At 47.4% G+C, this 24145-nt stretch overlaps 1 protein-coding gene across 3 annotated transcripts in view; it reads left to right on the forward strand.

The window, feature by feature from the left end:
* Positions 1-24145, forward strand: part of Snx29 (sorting nexin 29) — a 488775-nt gene that overhangs the window by 13220 nt on the left and 451410 nt on the right. For 2 of the 3 annotated variants that reach the window (XM_037201528.1, XM_028872913.2), the window contains exons 2-3: positions 8585-8646; positions 10815-10867. In XM_037201528.1, coding sequence (XP_037057423.1) covers positions 8585-8646; positions 10815-10867 — 115 coding nt within the window. Of the gene's footprint in view, positions 1-8584; positions 8647-10814; positions 10868-24145 lie in introns of those variants that run through there. The other variant, XM_037201527.1, reaches the window with a different exon arrangement.

A 24145-nucleotide genomic window follows, 5' to 3' on the forward strand; every position in this document is an offset into this window, starting at 1 on the left:
CGTGATAACAAAAATAAGAAACAAGAACAAGTGTTGCCGCATGCCCCTTTAATTCCAGCACTTAGGAAGTAGAGGCAGGCTGAGCTCTATGAGTTTGAGGCCAGCCTGGTCTACACAGTAAGTTCCAGGCTTGCTCTGGATAGTCTCAAATCAAACAAACAAACAAACAAACAAACAAACAAAAGCAAACCCAAAACAACAACAATAAACCCAACCCAAAAGTCTCCAGGGTCCTGAGGATGTATTTCATTGTAGAGTGCTGGCTATGGAGGAGGTGGCTCTGGGACTGATTCTCAGCATCTTAAGCTTGCTGTCCCAACATGCCACAGGTAGAAATGAGGACCAGGTGGTCAAGATTATCCTCTGCCCCTCCAGTTCTGGTCTATTTGGGCTAGTGAGACCCCATCTCCAGGAAAAAAAAGTCTCTGTCCCCTGCTGGTTGCTCCCTGGGAGTCGAAATCACCCCGTTGAGAGTGTTATTTACACCTACTCCTGAGTAAGGCCCCTCAGCAGTTCTTTGAATCCTCATACTTGAACAGTGTGTGCTTTTCCACAAGAACCCGGACTTCCAGCATTGACAGGTGCTCCCCCAGGTAACTAGAAATGTGTAAGGGGGCACAGGGTGGAGCTCAGTGTCCTTTCTTTGGGGCAATCCTCCAGTTGTTCCTTTGGATTGAATTTTTTTTTTTTTTTGTTGCTAGTATTTATCTGTGGCAGTCCTACCCATAAAATATTTTATCAAAATGACACAGAGCTAGCCTTCATTTTAAATTGAGCAGCCATTTACAATGTGTGACCGTCACCTTTGTCCTGTTATAAAATGTTCTCAACACTCGAACAGTACCCCTCCAGCCCCTAACCTCCCCACCCGACACCTGGCAACTGTCTGTCTCTCTGCCTCTGGGTTTTTCTGTCTGTTCCTTTGAGGAGGAACAGTTTGAGGAGGATAGCTCAGGCTCTCACTTTCTCATCCTGCCACCAAGACGACAGTGTGACCTGTTAATGTTTGAACCATCTTGAGTGGAGACGCTGGCAGAAGTTTTTGTAAAAATTTATATGGGACCCCTAGAAATCTAAACACTAAATCAAACATTTAGCTCTTAAGGACAGGAACAAGGAAAGGCCACAGGGTGCCATCTGAACTGGATTGTGGCATTTCACATGAACATGTGACCTCTTGTATGGAGCACTGGGGGACCTTCTCTGGGGTGCTGGGGATGGAACCCAGGGCCTTTCCTGCACCAGATGTGTTCTGTCACTGAGCTAAGTCCCTTCATTTTGAGACCTTCATTTTGATGGTGACCGAAGAAGAAACAGGAAGCTCTGTTCTGGCTCATTCACAGTGTTGTTAGCTGGCACCGTCCTGGAGGTAGCAGGAAGACTAGGGTTCACCTCTGCAGTGTGACTGAGACGTGGCTCAGGGTGCAGTGGGCAGGTATTGCAGGCGTTTTGCAGACAGGTGTGGGGCTAGTGTAAATGTCTTCTCTCCCAGCCTCAGTTCTGTCTCTCAAGTGGAGCCCTTTCCCCCTTGGTCAAGGGTTATGAAGATTGGTCATTTATTGACCTAGCCCACAGCTGGGGCTCAGGAGATGCTGTTGACTTGATGCTCTTGCGGGGTTTTAATGCTGGAAGCTGGAGGGCTTCTAGGCTCTGATGCATGTGTGCGTGTGTGCGTGTGTGTGCGCGTGTGGGCACACACACACACACACACACACACACACACACACACACACACACACACTGTATCCTCTGGTTTGTCACTGGAGAAGGTGAGAAAGCACCTTGTGTTTCTGCCTGACTGTTTGCACAGGATCCTCTGTCTGCAGACTGCAGGGCTAGAGGCACACAATCTCATGCAACAACCAGTGTCCAGAGAAGGGAAGTGACTGCCCTGTCACATGGCCAGCAAGTGGCCTGGCTAGGATGAGGACTTATGTCTTGTGACTTGCTGATGAGTGTTCCTCCCTTCTTAGCCACGGGCCTCTCTCTGTACTTCCTGCTGCTGATATGTGGAGCCACCTGTGCATCCTGCATCTTGGAGACTCTTTTCCCATGTCTGGGCAGGGATAAGATGACCACAGGTGCCCTGCTGAGGCTGATAGTCTCACTGGGATTCACGACTGTGGAGATCACAGCCAGGCATTGAGCCTCTAGGCTAAGAGCCTCTTGGGTGCGTTTTCACCGGGTACATAAGGACTTGAGTTCAGATACCTAGTATCAATGTAAAAAAGCCAGGTGTGGTGGAGAATACTCATAATCTAAGCCCTGGGAGGCAGAGACAGGTGGATCCGTGTTGCTCACTGAATGGCCAGCCTAACCTAACTGAGACCTGTGTGAGAGACTCTGCTCTAAATAAAAACACAAACAAATGAAAAAGCCTGAGTAGGTGGCTCCTGAGGAATCAAACCTGAGGTTGAACTCTTGTGTCCAAATGCATATGCATACACATGTACCTGCACATGCACAAACATACACACCCTCCCCAGTGCACACAACTGCCTCCACTCCCTACAAATTATTAGTAGTGGCTGGGCATGTAGCAGACTAGTAGAGTGCCTGTCCAGTTAGATAGTAGAGATACTTTTCTTTTTTTCCCTGATTTGTTTTTATTGTATTTTAGTCACATAAGTTCCTGCTATGAGAAAAAAATGGTAAAGCATTTCCAGGGTGAAGCTGTCGTTTCTAGTTGTCACTGTCCAGTGTGAGGAGTTGTTGAGTCTAGGACTTGGAAAAAGGAAGAAAGCTGTACTTTCCATTTTGTGTTAGGAGGGAGGAGCAGAGACTAAGCCTTCTGCTAAGTGAAGAGAGGGCTGTGGAGAGGCACAGGTGTGAAGGGCGTGTGGGGGCCTGGTGAGAATCCGGTATAGGCCTGACCTTGCCAAAGCCTCTTCCAGAAAAAGTAATTGTTTTCTTGAGTGTCTTCATTTTATCTCCAGGCTTGGAGGAAGGCAGGTATGATGTGGTGATTCCAACAAGGCTTCTGAGAGGCAATGTCTTTTATCAAAATCACGCTCACACCAGTTAGTGCCCAGGTTAAAGCAGAATCTTAGCGTCGTAGTCTGATTTGAAGCACCACCCTCTGTGACCAGCTGCTCTGCTGGCCTGTCTGATGGTCCTTCTGCCTGTCCCCACCCCAGCAGACTCCTGGTCCTGTCTGATGGTCCTTCTGCCTGTCCCCACCCCAGCAGACTCCCGGTCCTGTCTGATGGTCCTTCTGCCTGTCCCCACCCCAGCAGACTCCCGGTCCTGTCTGATGGTCCTTCTGCCCGTCCCACCCCAGCAGACTCCTGGTCCTGTCTGATGGTCCTTCTGCCTGTCCCCACCCCAGCAGACTCCTGGTCCTGTCTGATGGTCCTTCTGCCTGTCCCCACCCCAGCAGACTCCCGGTCCTGTCTGATGGTCCTTCTGCCTGTCCCGACCCCAGCAGACTCCCGGTCCTGTCTGATGGTCCTTCTGCCCGTCCCCACCCCAGCAGACTCCTGGTCCTGTCTGATGGTCCTTCTGCCCACCCCACCCCAGCAGACTCCTGGTCCTGTCTGATGGTCCTTCTGTCTGTCCCCACCCCAGCAGACTCCTGGTCCTGTCTGATGGTCCTGCCCGCCCCCACCCCAGCAGACTTCCGGTCCTGTCTGATGGTCCTGCCCGCCCCCACCCCAGCAGACTCCCGGTCCTGTCTGATGGTCCTTCTGCCCGTCCCCACCCCAGCAGACTCCTGGTCCTGTCTGATGGTCCTTCTGCCCACCCCACCCCAGCAGACTCCCGGTCCTGTCTGATGGTCCTTCTGCCCGTCCCCACCCCAGCAGACTCCTGGTCCTGTCTGATGGTCCTTCTGCCCACCCCACCCCAGCAGACTCCTGGTCCTGTCTGATGGTCCTTCTGCCCACCCCACCCCAGCAGACTCCTGGTCCTGTCTGATGGTCCTTCTGCCCACCCCACCCCAGCAGACTCCTGGTCCTGTCTGATGGTCCTTCTGCCCACCCCACCCCAGCAGACTCCTGGTCCTGTCTGATGGTCCTTCTGCCCACCCCACCCCAGCAGACTCCTGGTCCTGTCTGATGGTCCTTCTGCCCACCCCACCCCAGCAGACTCCCGGTCCTGTCTGATGGTCCTTCTGCCTGCCCCCGCCCCAGCAGACTCCCAGTCCTGTCTGATGGTCCTTCTGCCCGCCCCCGCCCCAGCAGACTCCCGGTCCTGTCTGATGGTCCTTCTGCCTGTCCCGACCCCAGCAGACTCCTGGTCCTGTCTGATGGTCCTTCTGCCCGTTCCCACCCCAGCAGACTCCTGGTCCTGTCTGATGGTCCTGCCCGCCCCCACCCCAGCAGACTCCTGGTCCTGTCTGATGGTCCTGCCCGCCTCTGCCCCTCTAGTCTTGGAACATGGGAGCTGAGCTTGTCTTGCCTCAGCCTCCCCCCAGCTGTTGGCTCTTCCTGGAGTGTGCCCTTCCATGGCTGCCCCTCTTTACAAAGGGCTCAGCTCCCGTGTCACCTGTGCAGAATCCCCTCCACTGCAGGCTGTCGTGGCATTTTCTGTCTTCCCTCTTGGCTTCATTGTTGTAGTGTTCTTCTGGTCTCTATCGCCCTGTTCATGATTTGTGTGCTCATGTGCTGTCCTCCTCTTCCTAATCCATTCAGCTCCATGGGAAGATGACTATACCATTTCATTCCCATGTCTCCAACACTCCTTCCTGGTGTGGCCCAGGATAGAGTCCACTGCAATTCTGTTCCTGTTGTTCAAAGCCACTGCTCTGTGGCTGGGGCATTGTTTTCCACAGCTTACTTGTTGATTGATGCCCCCCGGCCTCTTATGGGTGGCTATGCTATCTGTTAGTGGTCTGCCTGGTGCTGAAGGCCTCTTGCCTCAGACCTTCTTAGTAGAAGTTATGTGTGTGTCTTGTTCTAGTGGGAATCATTTGGGAATTCATTTGACTGCAGAGTAACAGCTCAAGCACCAGTGGTGTCTTTTAATGGGTGAGAATTATTTGTGGTATTGGCTTAGCAACTCACTGCTAGGCACACAAAGGTACCAGGAGGTTCCTTTGTGGTTCTCCTAGCTTTTCATTTGGTCATGTGGTTTAATGCGGCAAAGGACTGCTCTGGCTCTGTGCAGGCGCTCATGACTCAGGCATGAGGACGGAGGAAGGAGCGATCTCTTCATACTGTTTCACAAGGGGCAGTTTATTGGAGCCTCCAAGCACACGCCAGCTTGCTTTGCCTTGACCAAGCTGTTAACTGTAGCACAAATCCTAATTGTTCTTAATAAAAACCTGGAGTCAGATATCGGAGTACATGCTGAAAGATCAGAGAGACAAAGCCACAGCCACCTCTCTCCTCACCAACTCCTCAGCAAAAATGACTGAGCTCCTGTGTTCTCTTGCCTTACATTCCTCTCTCAGCCCAGCCATATCACTTCCTGCCTCCACCTCCCTAGTACTGGGATTAAAGGCGTGTGACTCCCAAGTACTGGGAGCAACGGCATGAGAGCCCAAATTCCGGGATTAAAGGTGTGTGCCACCACTGCCTGGCCTCTATGGCTAACTAGTAGCTGGCTTTGCCCTCTGGTCTTCAGGCAAGCTTTATTTATTAGAGCATACACAAAATGTCACATTTCCCCTTTTTTGTCTAAAATAAAAAAGGTTATAACTAATATAAGAAAAACTATAGACAATAAGCACAATAACTATATATAATATATACATTCAAGAATTACATTAACCATGTATTACATGTTAATTACATTAACATTTGACAAATTCAGAGAAAATACTCCCATTATTTATTCTATTTTGGTGAGTCCAAAGTGTTGTGCCTTCTAATTCACTTTCTGTCCTAACTTGTATTACCAACTCAAACTATCTTTTGATGTCTCTCAAACTTGTATGTTGCGTGAATCTTAAAAGTTCTTATTAATAAAATCAAACCTGAAGTCAGTATTGGGGTGAACGCTGGAAGACCAGAGAAGCAGAACAAGCCACAGCTTCCTCACCTCGCCAGTTCCTCAGCTGATCCTGTTTCCTCAGACTGGAAGCTTCTGAGTCCTCATCAAGAATGAATCTCAGCTGAACTGCTGCTCAAAAGCCTAAAAGCTTAACCAGACTAGTTTCTGGTTTTCATGCCTTTTATAACTTTCTACTTCCTGCTATCACTTCCTGGGATTAAAGGCTCTTGTTACCATGCCTGGCTATTTCCAGTGTGGCCTTGAACTCACAGAGATCCAGACGGAGCTCTGCTTCTGGAATGCTAGGATTAAAGGCATGTGCAACCACTGCCTAACCTCTATGTTTAATATTATGGCTGTTCTGTTCTCTGACCCCAGATAAGTTTATTAGAGTGCACAATATTTTGGGGGAACACAATATCGCCACATTTGTACACTTTACACTTCTTTAGTGAGTTTCTCTTCTGAATTTGTTAACAAGGAAAACTATAACTATTTAGTCTCCAACTCTATCAGAGATCCTAGAAGGAAATAATATTTACTGAGCAAGCAGGAAGTGCAAGCAAGCGACTTCCAAAAATTGTAAAACATGACAGGAACAATGGCTGCCTGGACAATCAACCAAGGTTTCTCTGCAACATTGGGGCATCCATCTTTGGCCTACAGGCCCAACATATCTGATAGATTTAACTGTGAATCAGGATTTTCTGAAGGGCTGTCCTACCTTGTCTTGGCAAAGTTTGGCAGTCCTTTATTTTGTGTCCTGCTTGTCCATTTTGGACACAATACTGTCAACAGTCGAGGCTAACTTTTGCCACAAAGAAAGTAAACTCCATAAGGAGTTTCTTCAATGTCCATCATCTGCTCTGAAGTAGATTGGTGCTGTCAGGATCAGACATGTCTCACTGTCATTAAAAAACAAAAACAAAAAACATCTATGTTATTAAAACATCTTAATGCCATATTCTGTAGATCTCTGAAGTATTTGAAGACGACCTGCCTTTCTAAAATATATCTGTTTGACCTTGAAAACATACCTAACATGACTACAAGTTTGATTGTAGTGACTAACTTACTAACTTACATTTCCTTATATCCTAATTAGTTTGTAATAATAATTTTCAAGGACTAGAAATTTGCATTACATTGTTAAATGAGTTATATAGGTACAATACCTTGAACAAGTTTAAAAATGTATGTAGAGTATGTTCTAACAAAATTAATCACAAATTTGTATCAATATACAAAATTTGTATACAATATACAAAAATCCAATCCAATGTAAAATATTTAAAACTAGTAATTGCTTTTTAAAAGATTCAGTAATCTACCTTTTTATCTTATTATGTCTGTATCCTCCCTTTTTTTTTCTTTTTTTGAGACAGAGTTTCTCTGTGTAGCTTTGTGCCTTTCCTGGAACTTGCTTTGGAGACCAGGCTGGCCTCGAACTCACAGAGATCTGCCTGCCTCTGTCTCCCAAGTGCTGGGATTAAAGGCGTGCGCCACCACCGCCCGACTCCTTTTTTCTTTTCAAAGTAGATTCAGTAATCTACCCTTTATCCTATCATTTATATCTTCCCCCCCCCCCCAGAGTAAATTCAATAATCTACCCTTTTATCCTATCATATGGTAGAACATGAGACTCTTAATCTCAGGGTTGTGGGTTCATGCCCCATATTGGGCACCAGATATAGCACATTAATGTTTGTTTATTTTTGAGACAGGGTCTCAGGCAATCTGTGCTGACCCTGTACTCCCTTTGTAGCTGAGGATGACCTGGACTCCCGATCATCCTGCTTCCACCTTCCAATAATTGGGATTACAGCTGTGTCCACCATTTCTGGTTCATGAAGTACTGAACTCAGGGCCCCATGCATGCTAGGCAAGCATTCTATTAACTGGGCTGCGTCCCCACACATCATTGGCCAACCCTGTAAGGTCAGCAATGGCTGAGAAAGTTAGCAGCTAGGTTTTCTAGCCTGTCTAGCCGAAGGCAGGAGAAAGGAAGAAAGACCATCCAAGGACAGTCAGTGCCTGACATTCCAGGCAACTTTCATGCTTCTTTATACTCCTGACTGTCAAGGGTAGGGGCATCCACCCTCCAGGACACATTTGACAATGTATGAAGCCAACTCACGTGTGTGTCTATGCATGTGCACACGCTAATGGTACCCACTGAGTAGAGGCCAGGGACATTGCTAACTTTCCTGCACTGTCAGTGGTATCACAGCAGAGAAACTGGCACCATTCAGGACAGATTCATTCCATTTGGGGAAACTGAGTTTAGCTGTTTTCCTGTGATGTAGTGCCTCATTGCAGTGGTGTAGATTGTTGGTGCAGTTTGTTTACTTATTTTGTTAAAGGTGAATAGAGGGCTGGTCTTGTTTGTGGACAACCATGTATTTTCATGTCAGATGGCAGAAAGTCTCTTTTTTTCTCCTTTTGAGACAGGGTCTCCCTTTACAGCCTTGGCTATCCTAGAATTTGCTTATGTAGACCAGGCTGGTCTCAAACTCACAGATCCTCCTGCCTCTGCCTCTTGAGTGCTGGGATTAAAGGCATGCACCAGTATGCTCAGCATTAAATGTTAGAAAGTCCTGAACAGAGTCTAATTGTCAGCTAGAAGTAATTAAACTCCATTTCATTTCAGGGTCACAGAACGATGACAAAAGGCAATTCCTGCTGGAGAGATTGCTGGATGCAGTAAAGCAGGTAGGAGCGCACACACCAGCCTTTTGTGTGAATGTTCAGAAGGTCATATAGAAGTAATTTCTTCCTTTTCAATGTACAGGTTTATTTTGTATCTGGGAATGGTTTTGTGTTTGCTTGTTTTGAGACTAGCTATCAGCAGGTCACCCCAGATGGCCTTGAACTATTGCCTCTGCCTCCCAACTGCTGGGCTTACAGATGTGTACCACCATGTCCAGCTGTTTCTGAGAATGGCTAAGCACAGTTTCCCTAGGAATGACAGAGCAGGGAAGGCAGTAGGACTGTCCTGTTTCAGAGTTTGATTTCCAAGCAGATTTGTTTTAGGGCAGGGCTTCACCCCACAGCGCAAACATCCAGGAGCCTCTGTGCCCGAAGCCAGGCTGACTCCCGACTGATCTGCTGCTGTGGCTGCCGGGGCTGACTGCGGTGTTGGCTTGCCTGACACTGTAATGCCAGCTGTCATCACATGTCTACCTTGTACCCGGCTTTCTGTGAGTGCTTTAGGGGAATTCTGGTAGCTAACGATGGAGGAGCGCCTGGGATTGTTTTCACTTTATAAACCAAGACACCGAACGAAGCTCAGAGATCAGTAACTCACTTAAGTCATCAGTTAGTGAGCGCCAGAGATGATCCAAGCCTGAGAATTTGAAGAGCTCCTTTTTGGAAGGGATTATTGACTGTCATTTGCATGTGATTATAAGGAGGGAAATACTTTAGCAGGTTGTGGGTTAAATGTTGAAGTGGGCCCAGAGAATCCAGTGTCTGCTTGGAACGTGAGGGAGCCTGGTGTGGTGAATAGGTTGAGAGAATTCCACGTCTTTTCAGATGCCAGACTTGTTGCCCTTTTTGAGTGTCCCTGTGCTGGTTAGATGAGATAAACCCTTTCTTGCCCGAGTTGCTTTTGGTCATGATGTTTATAGACCTGAGGTTGTCTCTTCTTCCCTGGAGTCTGGCTTTTCCTCTGCACAGGGATGCTGGATGAATCACACTTGGTAACACAGGTAGAGTTTGGTCTACAGTTAATCCAGAACACGAAGACAGCAAGACAAGGGAGTGAGCTCACTGGCTTTTCATGGAGCACTTAAAGAGAAGCAGATTAGGGTTTCTGGTCGGAGCTTCTGAGTTATTTTGAGGAGTTGAATTGTGACATTTATCTTAAAAAATAACAACCAAATTTATTCACCTGTCATTCACCTACAATTAAAATATACCACTTGGTATATTTTATGTATGTGCTATGTCACAAATTCTGAATCTTTTTCAAGTGTGTGTGTGTGTGTGTGTGTGTGTGTGTGTGTGTGTGTGTGTGTGTATTTGTTTGTTTTGTTTTTGTTTTTTCGAGGACAGGGTTTCTCTGTATAACAGTTCTGGCTGTCCTGGAACTCACTTTGTAGACCAGACTGGCCTTGAACTCACAGAGATCCGCCTGTCTCTGCCTCTTGAGTGCTGTGATTAAAGGCGTGCGCCACCACTGCCTGGTGTAATGTAATTTTTAATCCTAAGTTTCCACAGCATGCAAGTTTGCTATCTGTAGCAGAGATTCTTTGTCTTTATGGGGAATAGTGAGCTGGGAGCATGTACGTGTATGTATCCCCAGCACCTGGAAGGTGTAGGTAGGAGGATGGCTGTGAATTTGATCAGGGCTCCAAATTCATAGCCAGAGCAAGACTGTCTCAAAACAAGCAGATCAAACCAACAACAAGAGGTGGGTGGATAGTGGTGACAGTGGGTTACCGTGTGCCCGGACTTTATGGCTAAACAAGGTTAGGGTAGGCATTATAGGTCTGTTTTTAAAAAGCTGGCTTTCCCATCCACTCAGCCTGGCAGAACTGCTCAGTACAGCCAAGGTGACTGTCATTTGACACAGCCTGACCACTCTGGGGCTCTGTCAAGAAGAGTCATCAGCATAGACATGGAGGTTCTCAGCACCGTCAGAGAGCTCTCTGGTTCCAGCTGCTGCTCCCTGGGCTACTGCAGGGCCTATGGCTTCCTGGAGTCAAGAGGAAGACGAGCTTCCTGTAAGAGGAGTCTGAGGCCAGAGTGCTGGCTTCTCACCTCTGTGAAGCACCAGGACCTCTGTCCCCACTGTCTCTGAAGGCCTTGTGGGCTGTTCTGGGATGTTTGCTGTCCCAGCCTAGCAGCTGACCTCAGCAGTCTCTTTTTCTGTGCAGTGCCAGATTCGCTTTGGAGGGAGAAAGGAGATCGCTTCAGACTCTGACAGCAGGTGAGTGTCACTTCTTCGTCGTCCTCCTCCTCTTCCTCCTCCTATTGCTTAAACATTCTTTTTCAGTTGTCCTTTTGAGACGTGGTTTTTACTATGCAGCCCATGCTGTTCTTTCAAAAAACTCACTCTGCCGGGCAGTGGTGGCGCACGCCTTTAATCCCAGCACTCGGGAGGCAGAGGCAGGTGGATCTCTGTGAGTTCGAGGCCAGCCTGGGCTACCAAGTGAGTTCCAGGAAAGGCGCAAAGCTACACAGAGAAACCCTGTCTCGAAAAAAAAAAAAACAACTCACTCTGTGGACCAGGCTGGTCCCCGAACTCACAGAGATCCGCCTGCACCTGCCTCCCGAGTGCTGGGATTAAAGGCATGTTGCACAATCGCCTGGCTCAAACAAAGTTTTTTTGTTTATCTATCATAGTATGTGTGAGTGCAAGTGCTCACATGCCACGATACATATATGGAAGTTGGCAACTGTTGGGCATTGGTTTTCTCCTGTCTTGGAATCTGGGATCAAACTCAGGTGGACAGGCTTTGGTGGCAAATGCTTTTACCTGCTTAACCATCTCACACCTTCCCATCCCCTCCCTGCCATACTGTTCATGAGCTTGACCTCTTCCTGCCTTAGCTCTCCCAGTAGTGGGTCTACAGACATGTGCCACCATGCTCAGCTAATAGGTAATTTTCAAAACCACTTTACCATTCAGGAAAAGGTGCCAAGAAATGGCAGCTGCTGTGTCTGCCTCTGTGGCCAGGAGGGGCAGTGACACTGGTCCACAGTGGGTGTGTAGCCACTGCCTATCAACATGCTTCTCATTTCCTATCTTCTCCTTCCAGAAATCTGCTCTATTTGAACTCCCTTTCTATATAAAGTCATTTCCATAATGATTTACAGTTGTGAAAACTCAGAAACCTAAATATTCAGTGTTAGAAAATAGGTGATAGCCGGGCGGTGGTGGCGCATGCCTTTAATCCCAGCACTGCAGAGCCAGGCGGATCTCTGTGAGTTCAAGGTCAGCCTGGGCTACCAAGTGAGTTCCAGGAAAGGCACAAAGCTACACAGAGAAACCCTGTCTTGAAAAACAAAACAAAACAAAAAAAGAAAATAGGTGATAACTGGGCGGTGGTGGCACTCGCCTTTAAACCCAGCACTCAGGAGGCAGAGGCAGGTGGAGCTCTGAGTTGAAGGCCAGCTTAGGCAGCTTACCCCCTGTCACAAAGAGAGAAAGAGAGGAAAAGAAAAGGACATAAAGACACCTGGATAATATAGTTTGGCATTAGAGCACTAACCTAGCATATATGAGACCCTGTGTGCAGTCCCAGCACCAAAAACATAGCAAAGAAGCAAAAATTATATTGATATAGAATTTCCATTAAGCAGGAAATGCACACATATGTAGCAATTAAAAAATCATGTATGTAGGGCCCATGGGATGCTCTGCCACCATGCCTGATGACCCATCCTCAGGAACCAAATGGAAGAAGGAGAGAATCAACTCCTGAAAGTTGTTCTGACTGTCGCACATCTGCCATGGCATGTGTGTAGCTATTGACACACAGATACATACGTACACACACATAAAGACAATGTACTATCAGTGTTACGGACTAAGGTCTGATAAGGGGTCTACTCTCTGTCAGAACAGGAGTTCTCATTTGGGGTTTAGGGTCTATCTGCATCAGAAGTTCCTGGAAAGTTTCTAAATTCATGATAGTGATTTCAGATCCCAACCTAGGTCTGCAGTGTGAAAGTGATGTGAGCAGGTGAGTGTTTGCTTGGAGAGCTCCTGCTGGCTGGATCTCGCCTCCTCTTGCCTCAGTTTCCCAGTGCTGGGATCACAGGTGTGCACACACACCCAACTGAGATCACAGGTGTGCACACCACACCCAACTGAAAATTTGCATTTTCAGTAAACTTCACCTTCAAAAGAATAACAGGAAAGCTGAGTGTGGTAATCCCTGCCTGTGATCCCAGCATGTGGGAAGTGGAGGCAGGAGGATTATCAATTAAGGTTATTTGGCTAGATAGCATGTTCAAAGCCAGTTTGGGCTACGCTGAAACTCTGAAAAAACAAATAGAATCAAGAGAACAGCTAGAAACTGGTGAGTATTGTAAATGCAGACCAGCTGTTCCTGGTCCTGGACTGGGATGCAGTGTGGCTTTGTGCAGTGTGTGTGTGTGTGTGTGTGTGTGTGTGTGTGTGGTGTGCACATGTGCATGTGTGTGCAGAACACACGAGTATGCACAGTGTGTGTGCCCGTGAGTGTGTGTACAGTATGTGTCTATGTGGTATATGCGTGTGTGCATATGTGTGCAGTGTGCATGCAGTGTGTGTGTTCATGCAATGTGTGCAAGTGTGTGTGCAGCATGTATGCAGTGTGTGATGATAAAATAGACTCCCAGAGGCAAATGATAGTGCCCAGTTAGTGTGTTTGTCAGTGGTTTGGTTCCTGGGACAGGCTTTCCAAGAGAAGTATCTTAAAAAGAGGAAGCATGTGTGACTCACGGCTTCAGAGGTAATGGTCCCCAGCCACCGTGTCTGGTGCATGGTGGTGCAAGCTGCTCACCCTGCATCTGGGAAGCGGAACGGCTCCTGAGAAGGACAAGGGGCATGGGACATCCTTCAAGAATGGGCCAGTGACCCACATTCTTCAGTAGGCCCTGCTGTCTGAGGTTTCTGTGACTTCCCAGTAGTGTTACCAAGTTACAGACCTACCAGTGGATCAATCCTCTGAGAGGTCACAGCCCTCCTGATCCATTCATCTCCCAGGAGTCCTAGCTCTCAACAATGCTGTTGGGGACCAGGCCTTCAACACATGTGGGTCCTTCTGATCTAAACATGACAGTTAGACATTGTTGGCATTTAGGATTGGAATTGGACCAGTCTCTCGAGCTTTTCTGTGTCTGTCAGTTCTACGTCTATGAGTTCAGTTGCAGCAAAAGTACTAGAAAGGCAGGCCTACAGCCAGTGGTAGGACACGTGCTCAGGTGTGTAAGGTCTGAGTTCTCTCCCCAGCACCCCCCAACAACGCATCTATACTGAACATGTACACACTTTCCTGGGGGGGGCATCGCTCCTAGGCATATACGGTAACTGTATGTCTAGCATTTATACTTAGTGGGTATTATAAACAGTTCAGAGAGGATCTGAAGTCCCTGGGAGGATGTGCATAGGTGACACAGCGAATCCTGAAGGGTTACTGTCCAGCATCCCTCTGTAGTGCCCACTGAGTGGTCAGGTTGATTTGAGGCTGGGGTTTCAAAAGCCTTTCCCCAGGGCGTTCCTTCTGGTGTCTAGGTTCTGGCGTCACTGCGAGCATGCCTCGCGGCAGGAGCCACCTCCACTGTCCGTTCTTGTGAGAAGCTTCACTCCAGAGGGAATGTTGGCTGCCATGCCGAGACAGCAAGCAGTCTTGCAGCTGCTTGCCGGCCTCCACTTGGCCTGCCTGCTTTTAGGAGCTTTAATTCACAAAGCGTAGCCTCTCCTCTTCTCCCTTTGTAGCTCTGTGGATAACTAGCCAGATCCTCAGCATGCGTGCTGACACTGAGCATTCACTGTCTTTCTCTGGAGCTCCTTCCTCAGCTGTCTCCGGTGCCAGACATGCCAGCTTCCTCAACCGTCCCTCAGAAGACTTGACTGTCCCCTCTCTCCGTCTCCGTCACTCCCTCCTGGCAGCTGCCAAGATCTACAGCTAATGAAATTATCTGAGGCTTCAGAACAGCAGGAGATCTGAAAAGGTGGATGAGTCATCTTCTCCACCTGTGACCATGGACTCTGCCTCAGAGTTCTGCTCAGATGTGGACGGACGCTCTGCCACCTAGCTGCTGTCCTGTCCCAGTCCCCTTCTCAGTCAGGACACCTGGCAAGGTGGACGCTGGTGTGCAGCTCTCTGCTTTTTGTTTGGTCTGGGACTCTAGCCCGTGGGATTGTGCACGGTCAGGATGGGCCTTCCCTCCTCACTTACTTTCCTTGGAAGCACCTCCACAGGCACACCCAGTGGTGCCTCCGTGGTGGTTCTGAGTCTAGTTGAGTGGACAGTGAGGACAACCTGCCCACCAGGAGTGGAATAGCTGGGCTGTAGTAAGCTCTGGGACTCCCTGGGCTGCCTGTCTGAGAGTAAGTGGGCACTCAGGGTCCAGTTAGGAATCACGCCCTTCTCTGTCTACCTGGGCTCTCACCTGGTTTAGCCCCGCCTGAGCATTTCATGGGCCTTGTTCACTGTTAGGAGTACCCACTATGGAGGAATGTTCATTTCACATCACTTCTGGGGAACCCTGCCCCTTTGGGAATATAGCCTGGGTTGGCCCACTTGTCATTCAGCTTATGACGGCTGTCTATCACTTGTATTGATGTAGCAAGTAGACAGAAGGGCAGAAGTGAATTAGGAGCTTTGGAGACATTTGCTTTGGCTCTCAGGCTCTCAACAATGGATGCTGGAAGACTTCTTTCCATGTAACTCCAGATACTTCCCTTACTTTTCCTGGAAGATCAGGGCGACTGCCGCTGCCACTTCTCTCTCGGTGCTAGGCAGGGAGCCCAGGGCCACACATGCTAGGCAAGTGCTCTACCTCCAAGTCATATCCCCAGCCCTAATGCAGCTTGACTGGGTCTCTTCCCACATTAGTCTCCAGGACTCTAAGAGCCAGACTCTTCTAGGGAACAGTAGAGGGTTAGAAGGAACTTGGATTTTTTATTTTTTAATTTAATTTATTGTTTGACAATTTCATAGATATATACAATGGATTTCTTTTCTTTCCCTTCCTTCCCTTTGTCTTTCCCATCTTCCTTCCATCCCTCATTCCCTCTTTCCTCCATTCCTTCTCCCCCCCCCCCCCCCTTTTTTTTGAGAGGTCTTACTGTGTAGTTCTGGCTGGCCTGGGACTTGATAAATAGACCAGACTGTCCTTGAACACACAGAAATCCATCTACCTTTGAAGTGCTGGAATTAAAGGTGTGTGCCACTGGGCCTGGCTCAACAAGTCTCTTAAAATGTTTTAATTTAGTTTTCTGTTATGTGTACGGGTGTTTTTCTTGCATATATGTCTTTGCTATGTGTGTAGCTGGTGTCTGCAGAGGCTGGAAGAGGGTGACAGATCTTCTGGGACTGCATAGTTGTGAGCCTGTTGTTTTTAACAAAATCTAGTTGTTCAATTTCACCAATAAAGACTTGGGAACCAGATGCTGGGGTGAAAGCTGCTAGCTCAGCGAGGCCGAGAAAGCACCTTCATCCTCAGCCATCGTCCCAGAAGCCCCTTCTTCTCCTACGCTGTCTCAAAACCAAACTCCTCAGACTGAATATCTCTCCCTTCTACTTCCTGTGTGTCTTTCTATCTGTTCTCCTGACTCCCCCTTACTCTCTATATAGTTTTTTTTTTTTTTTTTTTTTAAATAATCTGATGGTCACTTCTGGTCAACTCTGCTTCTTGACCTATGGTTGACTTTATTTAATCCTGTTTACAGTGTCCAAGCAGAAAGCTCTTGGATTAAAGATGTGTGCTAGGGCTGAGCCACACCACAGCTAGAAACAGGTTTTTCCATTAAATAACTCAATCTTGGGGTTCACAGCGTGATCAAATATTCTCCAACATGGGCCACTGTGGGTGCTTGAATCAAACCTGGTCCTTAGGAAGAGGAGTCAGTGCTCTTCACTGATGAGCCACCTCTCCAGCCCAGATGGGACTTGTCATGAAAGGCCAAGTGCCATCCCTGAACGTGGTTGTAAACTTGTGGTCTCAACAGATCTTGTGGACCTGTGAGACGGCTCAGTGGGAAAGGTGTCTGGCATCAAGCCTGATGACTGGAGTTAGAACCCTGGAACCCACATGGTAGAGAGAGAGAGTCAACTCCCCTAGAGGCTGTTCTCTCACCTCTCTGTATGTGTGTGCATGTGCATACACACTCAGTAAATAAATGTAATACATGTAATAAACTTCTTGGCAATGCAGAGTTGTTCAGCTTTGCCTGCAGGATGAGTCCAGCTGGGTGGGATGGTATCAGTTGGAACCTTTGACAGGACAATTGCCGTGGTGTGAGGTTGTGAGGGTGAAGCTCTCAATGAGTGGGTCAGCACCCTTAACCAAGGGATGAGTTTGCTGTGGGTTTCAGCCCCACTCTATTTTGCACACACCTCCTTGCTTTTCTTGCTCTCCTCCTTGAGTTGAAGCAGCAGGAGGTGCTTACCTTGTTCTTCGACTTTTCACCTTCTGGAGCCACAAGGCAAAATAAACCCCTTTTCTTTATAAGTCGCCCAGTCTCACGTATTTCATTATAGCAACAGAAAAGGGACAGACAACAGTATAGCGCTGTGTCTGCCAGAGTAAGTAACAGGCTATTCCAATTGGAGATGTTTTGACTAATGAGAATTGGAGGCCAGGACTGAAAGGAGGCAGGTGATTTGGTAAGGCACCCAAGCCAGAGGCAGACACTTCAGGAAAGGCTCCTAAGTAGGAATGACCTGGATGCCAGAGTAAACACCGGCTGCTTGCTCAAGGATCTCTGCTCCCGGTTGGGCACTGGCAGGAGGGTTGGGCTGAGGGAGCTTCTGCACTGAGATGGAAGAGGTGCTTTTATTCTCTAATATTGTTAAGGTTCAACCTTAATAGTCTTCTTCCCAGGGGCCCAGAAGAGAAGCTATGAACGGCACAAATTATTTTCGGGAAAAGAATCTAAGAACACTGAGCTCTTAGTCTGTCTACTTTATTCCTCTGGGATAAAATTCTATTTCGACAGCTTCAGTTCTGTTCTTATGCCCAGCTCCTTTCTTGCCTGATTTCTCTCTACCTTTATCTGCTGTCCCTCTATGTTCTATCTTAATTCTCTTGTCTTAATTCTGCGTCATCTAGGTCCTTCTCATCTCGTTCTTACCCATCTGGCTCTTCCTCATCTTCCATCTCATTCTTCTAGTTCTCCATCTAGTTCTCCAGTCAGAATCTTCAAGTCTCTGAGGTTTACAGTTTTGTATACCCGTGTGACCAGCAGTGCTCTCGCTAAAGCAAGGTCACCAGGCTTCAGTTCCTACCGGGTCATAAAGGCAGACAAGAGTTTTCCTCAGGCAGTGACCGTCAGGCTTTCTTTTACAACTCAAAAGGGGAGTGGTAAAGGAGGAGGTCAACTAAGAGCTAAAAATCAGTTAATATATCAGAAAAGGGGAATTTATGTGCTCAAACTGCATTCCTAGAGGTGGTTAGGTAAATGTTAGGAGTCTATAATGTTAGTATAAATACCACTAAGGCTGTATAAGAAAGGAGGGTCTCAGCTTAATTTGCCTTAATTCAGGAGATCATTTGGCCTTGGATGCTTGATAGGTATTTCAGGTAAAATACACTGTTATGAGTTCTTGGAAGCATACATAGCATACAAAAATCATTGAAGGAATCGGCTAATATATATACAAAAGCTAAAATATCACCAAGACTTCTTAAGCCATGGCTTGACCTTTGGAAAAGTCCTTGACCTTTCCAAGTAGTAGCTTTTGTGGTAGTAGCTGAATTCCATTACATTTTCCTGTGGCTTGCAGCATTTTGTAATGGGAATGACCGCACTTGTTAGCTTTGCCGGTGTGTTGGGTAAGAGTCCATTTGACAGCACTGTCATGGCTGGATCACCAGTCTCACCTTAGGCCAGTGGTTCTCAACCTGTGGGTTGTGACCCCCTTTGGGGGTGTTGAATGACCCTTCCCTAGGGGTTGCCTAAGACCTTTGGAAAACACATATTTACATTATGATTCATAACAATATCAAAATTACAGTTATGAAGTAGCAATGGAAATAATTTTATGATTGGATCACCACAACATGAGGAACTGTATTAAAGGGTTGCAGCATTGGGAAGGTTGAGAGCCATGGCATTAGGCCGTAACAGGAAAGAGGGGTCTGTTTCTCTGCCATAGGCATAGAGCTTGGTCGTCAACAGGGTTGGTGTGGAGTTTTCGGTCACGGGGTGGAGAGTGGAGGCAGGCTCGGTTGCCAGTGCGGTCCTCCTCGATAACCGGGTCTTCCTCCCTCTCTTGCTGGTCTGTACTTCCTCAGATGGGGGACTTGTGTTCCTGCAGGTGTCTAACCCCGTCTTAGATGTTGAATGTCATGGTATTACATTTCTTTCAGGTCTTTGCCAGGCTCAGTGATATTGGGGGAAAAGAATTGGCTTGGTATTAGGTGGAACCAAATGAAACGGCAAATATTTGATCATTTTTGGCCCACAAAATTTCAGCTTGTTCAGAATATTTCAAAATAACATGTCTCTTCCATCTCTGTCTTTAAATGGTGCAGGTTTGAGTCCTTGGGCCCCAGCAGAGTCAGGGTGTAACCCTTAGTCCATTTATGTTTAGGGATACTCTGTAATAGGTCACATGATGCTAGTCACCCTAGCAATAGGGTCAAACTGAAGACAAGAAGTTAAGTGATAATGAGTCCTCAGAATGACAGAAGCTGTCAAAATGCCGAGAGAGGATGCCTTTGGGACTGGTGCTGCTGCTCAGTTTGGGGTTGACTGGATGTAGTGTTCTGTAATAGACCTGTGTGTGTGGTGGGGGTGGGGCGGACAGAGACAGCTGCTGGTGTCTGAGGAATTCTGGTCTTTTGAGGTTGACACAACACGATCCAGAGGCCCTCCTGTGAAGGGTGGAACAGCACTCAGAAGTCTAGCTAGGGCTTGCCTCTCCCTTTAGACCAGACCTGTCCCAGAAGGGAGCAGCAGCCATCGCTGGGCTCCCCCACCCCAGCTTCTCAGCTCTGTCAGTTGCCGCTGCCTTCTTCATCTCTGGTCCCCTGAGAACAAAGGTTCACTGTGGCCTTTTAACACTTGCCACTTGTCCACATTCTGCCAGTCACACCCAGCGGCGGAAGGCTTTAACAGCTCTGATGAGTCTGTCTTCTCCTGAGCCTGCTGACTGGGAGCTCAGAGGCTGGATATGTCGCTGTCCTGCGAGTGACCTGCAGAGCACAGCTGGGAAGTTTCCCCTCAACCAGAGAAATAAGGACTCAAGGGCACTGAAAATATGGGCTTTGGGTGTCACCTGTTCCACACCATGCTCTAAGTTTGGATAGTTCCCCGTCTGTGAAATGGGGATAATATAATGGTCATTTGGGCTGTGAGTCGGCCACGTGCAGCCCTCAGCAGGTGCCTAGGGAGCATCACCTTTGTCACATAGCAAGTGTGGTGTCCTCTCACCTGGTGGACAGTCACTGCACACTGGTCCTCTGTGCTGTGAGCCAAGTGAGCTGGCTCGGTGTTCATCGGGATGTGTAGAGGTCGTAGATGTTACGTGGCCGTTAGGTGAGCACCTTTCTCGTGTCTAGGCACTCCAGGTAAGGAGGACTGTTGTACATGCATGAGTTCCCTCTTTCCCTGTTGAGGAATTAGAAATAGGTAAAACAAAACAAAACATAACTCCTTGAAGGAAGCTATAAAGCAGATGATGGTTCTTCTCTCTGTGTTTTTGTTTGTTTTATTTTATGTGTATGAGGTTTTTTTTTTTCTGACATGCATGTCTGTACAGTGTGTGTGTGTGTGTGTGTGTGTGTGTGCGCGTGTGCATGTGTGTGTGTGTGTGTGTGATGTTGGAGGAGGTCACAAGAGGGGGTCAGCTCCCCTAGAACTGGTGTTATGGACAGTTGTGAGCTGCCTTATGGGTGCTTGGGAATCAAACTAGGGTCCTGTGCAGGAACAAGTGCTTTTAACTGCTGAGCCGTCTCTTCAGCTCTTTGTGATGTTCTTAACCTGTGTCATTAACATTCCCTGGCTATGTAGGAAACAGCATGGCTTAAATTTTTTTTTGTTTTGAGATAGGATCTCGTGTAGTCCAGGCTGGCCTTGAACTCCCTATATAGACGAGGATGGCCTTGAACCTCCTGAGTGCTGGAATTACAGGTCTGGCTTGTGTAGTGCTGGAGATTGCACCGAGAGTTTCATGCTGGGCAAGCACTTCACCAGCCATATCCTAGCCCAGAAGGTTTTTAGGAACATTTTCCATTTCTTTCTTTTTTCTTCTCTTTTTTTCTTTTCTCCTCCCCCTCTTTGATTTTTTTGTTTGTTTGTTTTTTGTTTTTTTGAGACAGTTTCTCTGTGTAATAGCTCTGGCTGTTCTGGAACTCACTGTAGACCAGGCTGGTTTTGAACTCACAGAGATCCATCTGGCTCTGCTTCCTGAGTGCTGGATCAAAAGTGTGTGCCACCACCGCCCGGCTGCATTTTCCCATTTTTAATGCCTCTGTGTTCATCATACTTCTTTTATCTTCAGTGTGTCACATTTGCCCACCAGCCTCTTTTTAGTTTAAGGTGTTAACTGGATGCCATATTCTTTTTTTTTTTTTCCCCCCGAGACAGGGTTTCTCTGTGTAGTTTTGGTGCCTGTCCTGGACTAGCTCTGTAGCCCAGGCTGGCCTCGAACTCACAGAGATCCGCCTGCCTCTGCCTCCCGAGTGCTGGGATTACAGGCGTGCGCCACCCCCGCCCGGCCCCCCAGGCTAGTCTTGACCAGGTAGCCTCTTACTTCCTTCTCCCTGTGCTAGCCATACAAGCATGTCCCAGCACACTCAGCTGTGAGTCGGTTCCTTCCTAGAAAAAGTGTATTTTTAGCAGATGTAGAGCTCTTGGATATTTAAGAAATCTGAGCACATTTTTCATATCTAAATTTAAATACACATTTATCTAGGGTATAAACGATGGTTGCTGAGAAGGAACACAGTGGTCAGCGTGTAAGCCTCATTCTCTTTGTGACCTAACTGACCTTGGTGGAGATGAGAGGCAGCTAGAATGCAGCATGGTCTCTGGTGTCCAAATGGGTACAAGTCACTGACAACTGGTGTGTAATTTTGGGCTTCAGTAGTCTCTCCAATCTTCTCGACAAATCAGAGGATGATAATTACCTCACTCCCGAGAACCAGGGTGATGCTTAGCTATAGTGGCATTTGCTGGGCACACTTAGTAAGAACTTAATGGATTCTACATTTTTACTGGGCAGACCTGCCTGCCCTTAAACTCACAGAGATCCACCTGTTTCTGCCTTCCAAGTGCTGAGATTAAAGGTGTGCCACCATGCCCGGCCTACATTTTTGTTTTACGACAGGGCACACCTGCATTTTTGGGTAGTTAGTTGAAGGTCAGAGGGCTCTTTTCATCCTGCTGTTGAGGGGTATTTTGTTGGAGGGCACTGTGCTATGTTTGAGACGCACTGTGTGAGAGGACGGTTGTCCTCAGGACATTGAGTTGAGTTTGGACGTGTAAATTGTGGTGACAGTCACAGTAACCTATAATCAGATGGTGTAGAGGTGACTGTAGCATTAGTGGGCATAAGGTGGGTGGAGGGTATGGGTTGTGCCTGGGCAGAGGTAACACCCAATATTACACCAATACAGTGCACGGAAAGGTAAAGTGCATGGACATATGGACGTGTGTGTGGGAAGTACTTCTCCGCTGTCCTGGATAAGTGTGCTGGTTGGCTTTCTGTCAATTTGACACAAGGTAGGGTTATCTGGGAAGAGGGAGCCTCAATTGAGAAGAATGCCACTGTCTGTGGGCCATTTCCTTGATTGCCCAGGCAGGTGGTGCTGGGTTACATAAAGAAGCAAGCTGAGCAAGCCATGGGGAGCACATCAGTAAGCATCATTGAGGGTATCTGAGCAATTGAATGGAAACCTAGGCCAGTGGAAATTTAATAAAAGATATGAAAGTGATCCTAATGAAGTGTTCTAATAATGGGAGATATGGAGTCCCAACTGACCATCTCTTGTCACCAAATGAGTCTTCAAGTACAGCAACTGCGTTGCGTTGGCCAAAAGAGTCCCATGGAAATCCCCAAACAAACCCAGGCTGTTGCTAAGACCATGAGTTGTTCTCCACAAACTGACAGCGGGGCCCATTGCCTAGGCTATCACTCACACAACTACTCAACATGGAGGAGTCATGCTGGTGCCTACATGGAGGCTTCACTACAATGTCTAGTGTCTTTGGTATGGGAAAGTACTCTGCAGGCTGCCAAAAGAGAAACATAAACACCAACTCAGCCACAGAACTTTTGACCTACAATATGTCCTGCCTACAAGATATGCTAGGGCAGTGGTGGCACAGGACTCTGGGAGTAGCTAACCAATGTCTGATTTGTTATAAGGCCTCACTCCACAAGTAGAACCCATACTTGACACTGCTTGGGTGACCAAAAACCAGAGACTAGATAGCCCAGAGACCTACAGTAAAACCAAACATTACTTGTCTAAAAAATAAAAGTGTCAATAAAATGTCTTCTTTTGTTGTTTTGTTTTGTTTTTTCAAGACAGGGTTTCTCTGTGTAGCCCTAGTTGTCCTGGGACTAGCTCTGTAGGCCAGATTGACCTCGAACTCACAGAGATCTACCTGTCTTCTGCCTCTTCAGTGCTGGAATTGAAGGTGTGCGCCATTATCATCCAGCTAATAAAATGACTTCTAATGATATTCAGCTATATTCATATATCAGTATGTTATTCAGTCATCATCAGAGAAGCTTCCTCTTGCAGCAGACAGGGACAGACACAGAGACCCACAGCCAGACATGTAGAAAGAGAGTCCTCAAAACACCCATCTCTAAATGGATGTCTCCATCAGATCCCTCTCAGAGCTCAGGGAACTCCAAGGAAGTGGAGGCAGAAAGAGTGTAAGAGTCAGAGGGGATGGAGGACACCAGGAGAACAAGACACTAAACCAACTGAACGAGGTGCATGTGGACTCAGAGACTGAAGCAGGAAGCACAGGGCCTACGTGGGTCTGCACCAGGCGTGCTGCGTGTATTTATAGCTTTTGGCTTAGTACTTTTATGGGACTCCTGAGTGTGGGAATGAATGGTCTGTTGGGGTGCCTTGTCCGGCTGTGATGTGATGGTTTTTGCTTCATTTATTATGTTTTATTTTGTCCTGTTTGGTTGTAATATCTTAGAAGATGATTCTTATTTATGAGAGACAGAAAGAGTGGGTCTGGAAAGGGCCTGATGGTGATATGAGGGGCACATGGAGAGGAAACTGTAATCAGGATATATTGTATGAGAACAGAGTCTGTTTTCAGTAAAAGGATGAAGTGAACAAAATGAGCATTTGCTGCTGTTTTCTGCTTCTGGACTTGGATGCATGTGAGCAGCTGCTTTAAGCTGTTGCTTCCTACCGTTATGGACTATATTACTGAACTGTGAGTCCAAATAAACCCTTTCTCCCATAAGTGGTTCTGTCAGGGTATTTTATCATAGCATCAGGAAATAAACTAAGTCAGGAGGTACTCAAGCTCTTGTGGTAAGTGAATTATTACTATTATTATTGCTAC

Source organism: Peromyscus leucopus, chromosome 8b, assembly GCF_004664715.2.
Source record: "Peromyscus leucopus breed LL Stock chromosome 8b, UCI_PerLeu_2.1, whole genome shotgun sequence".
In the NCBI taxonomy this organism is placed as follows: domain Eukaryota; kingdom Metazoa; phylum Chordata; class Mammalia; order Rodentia; family Cricetidae; genus Peromyscus; species Peromyscus leucopus.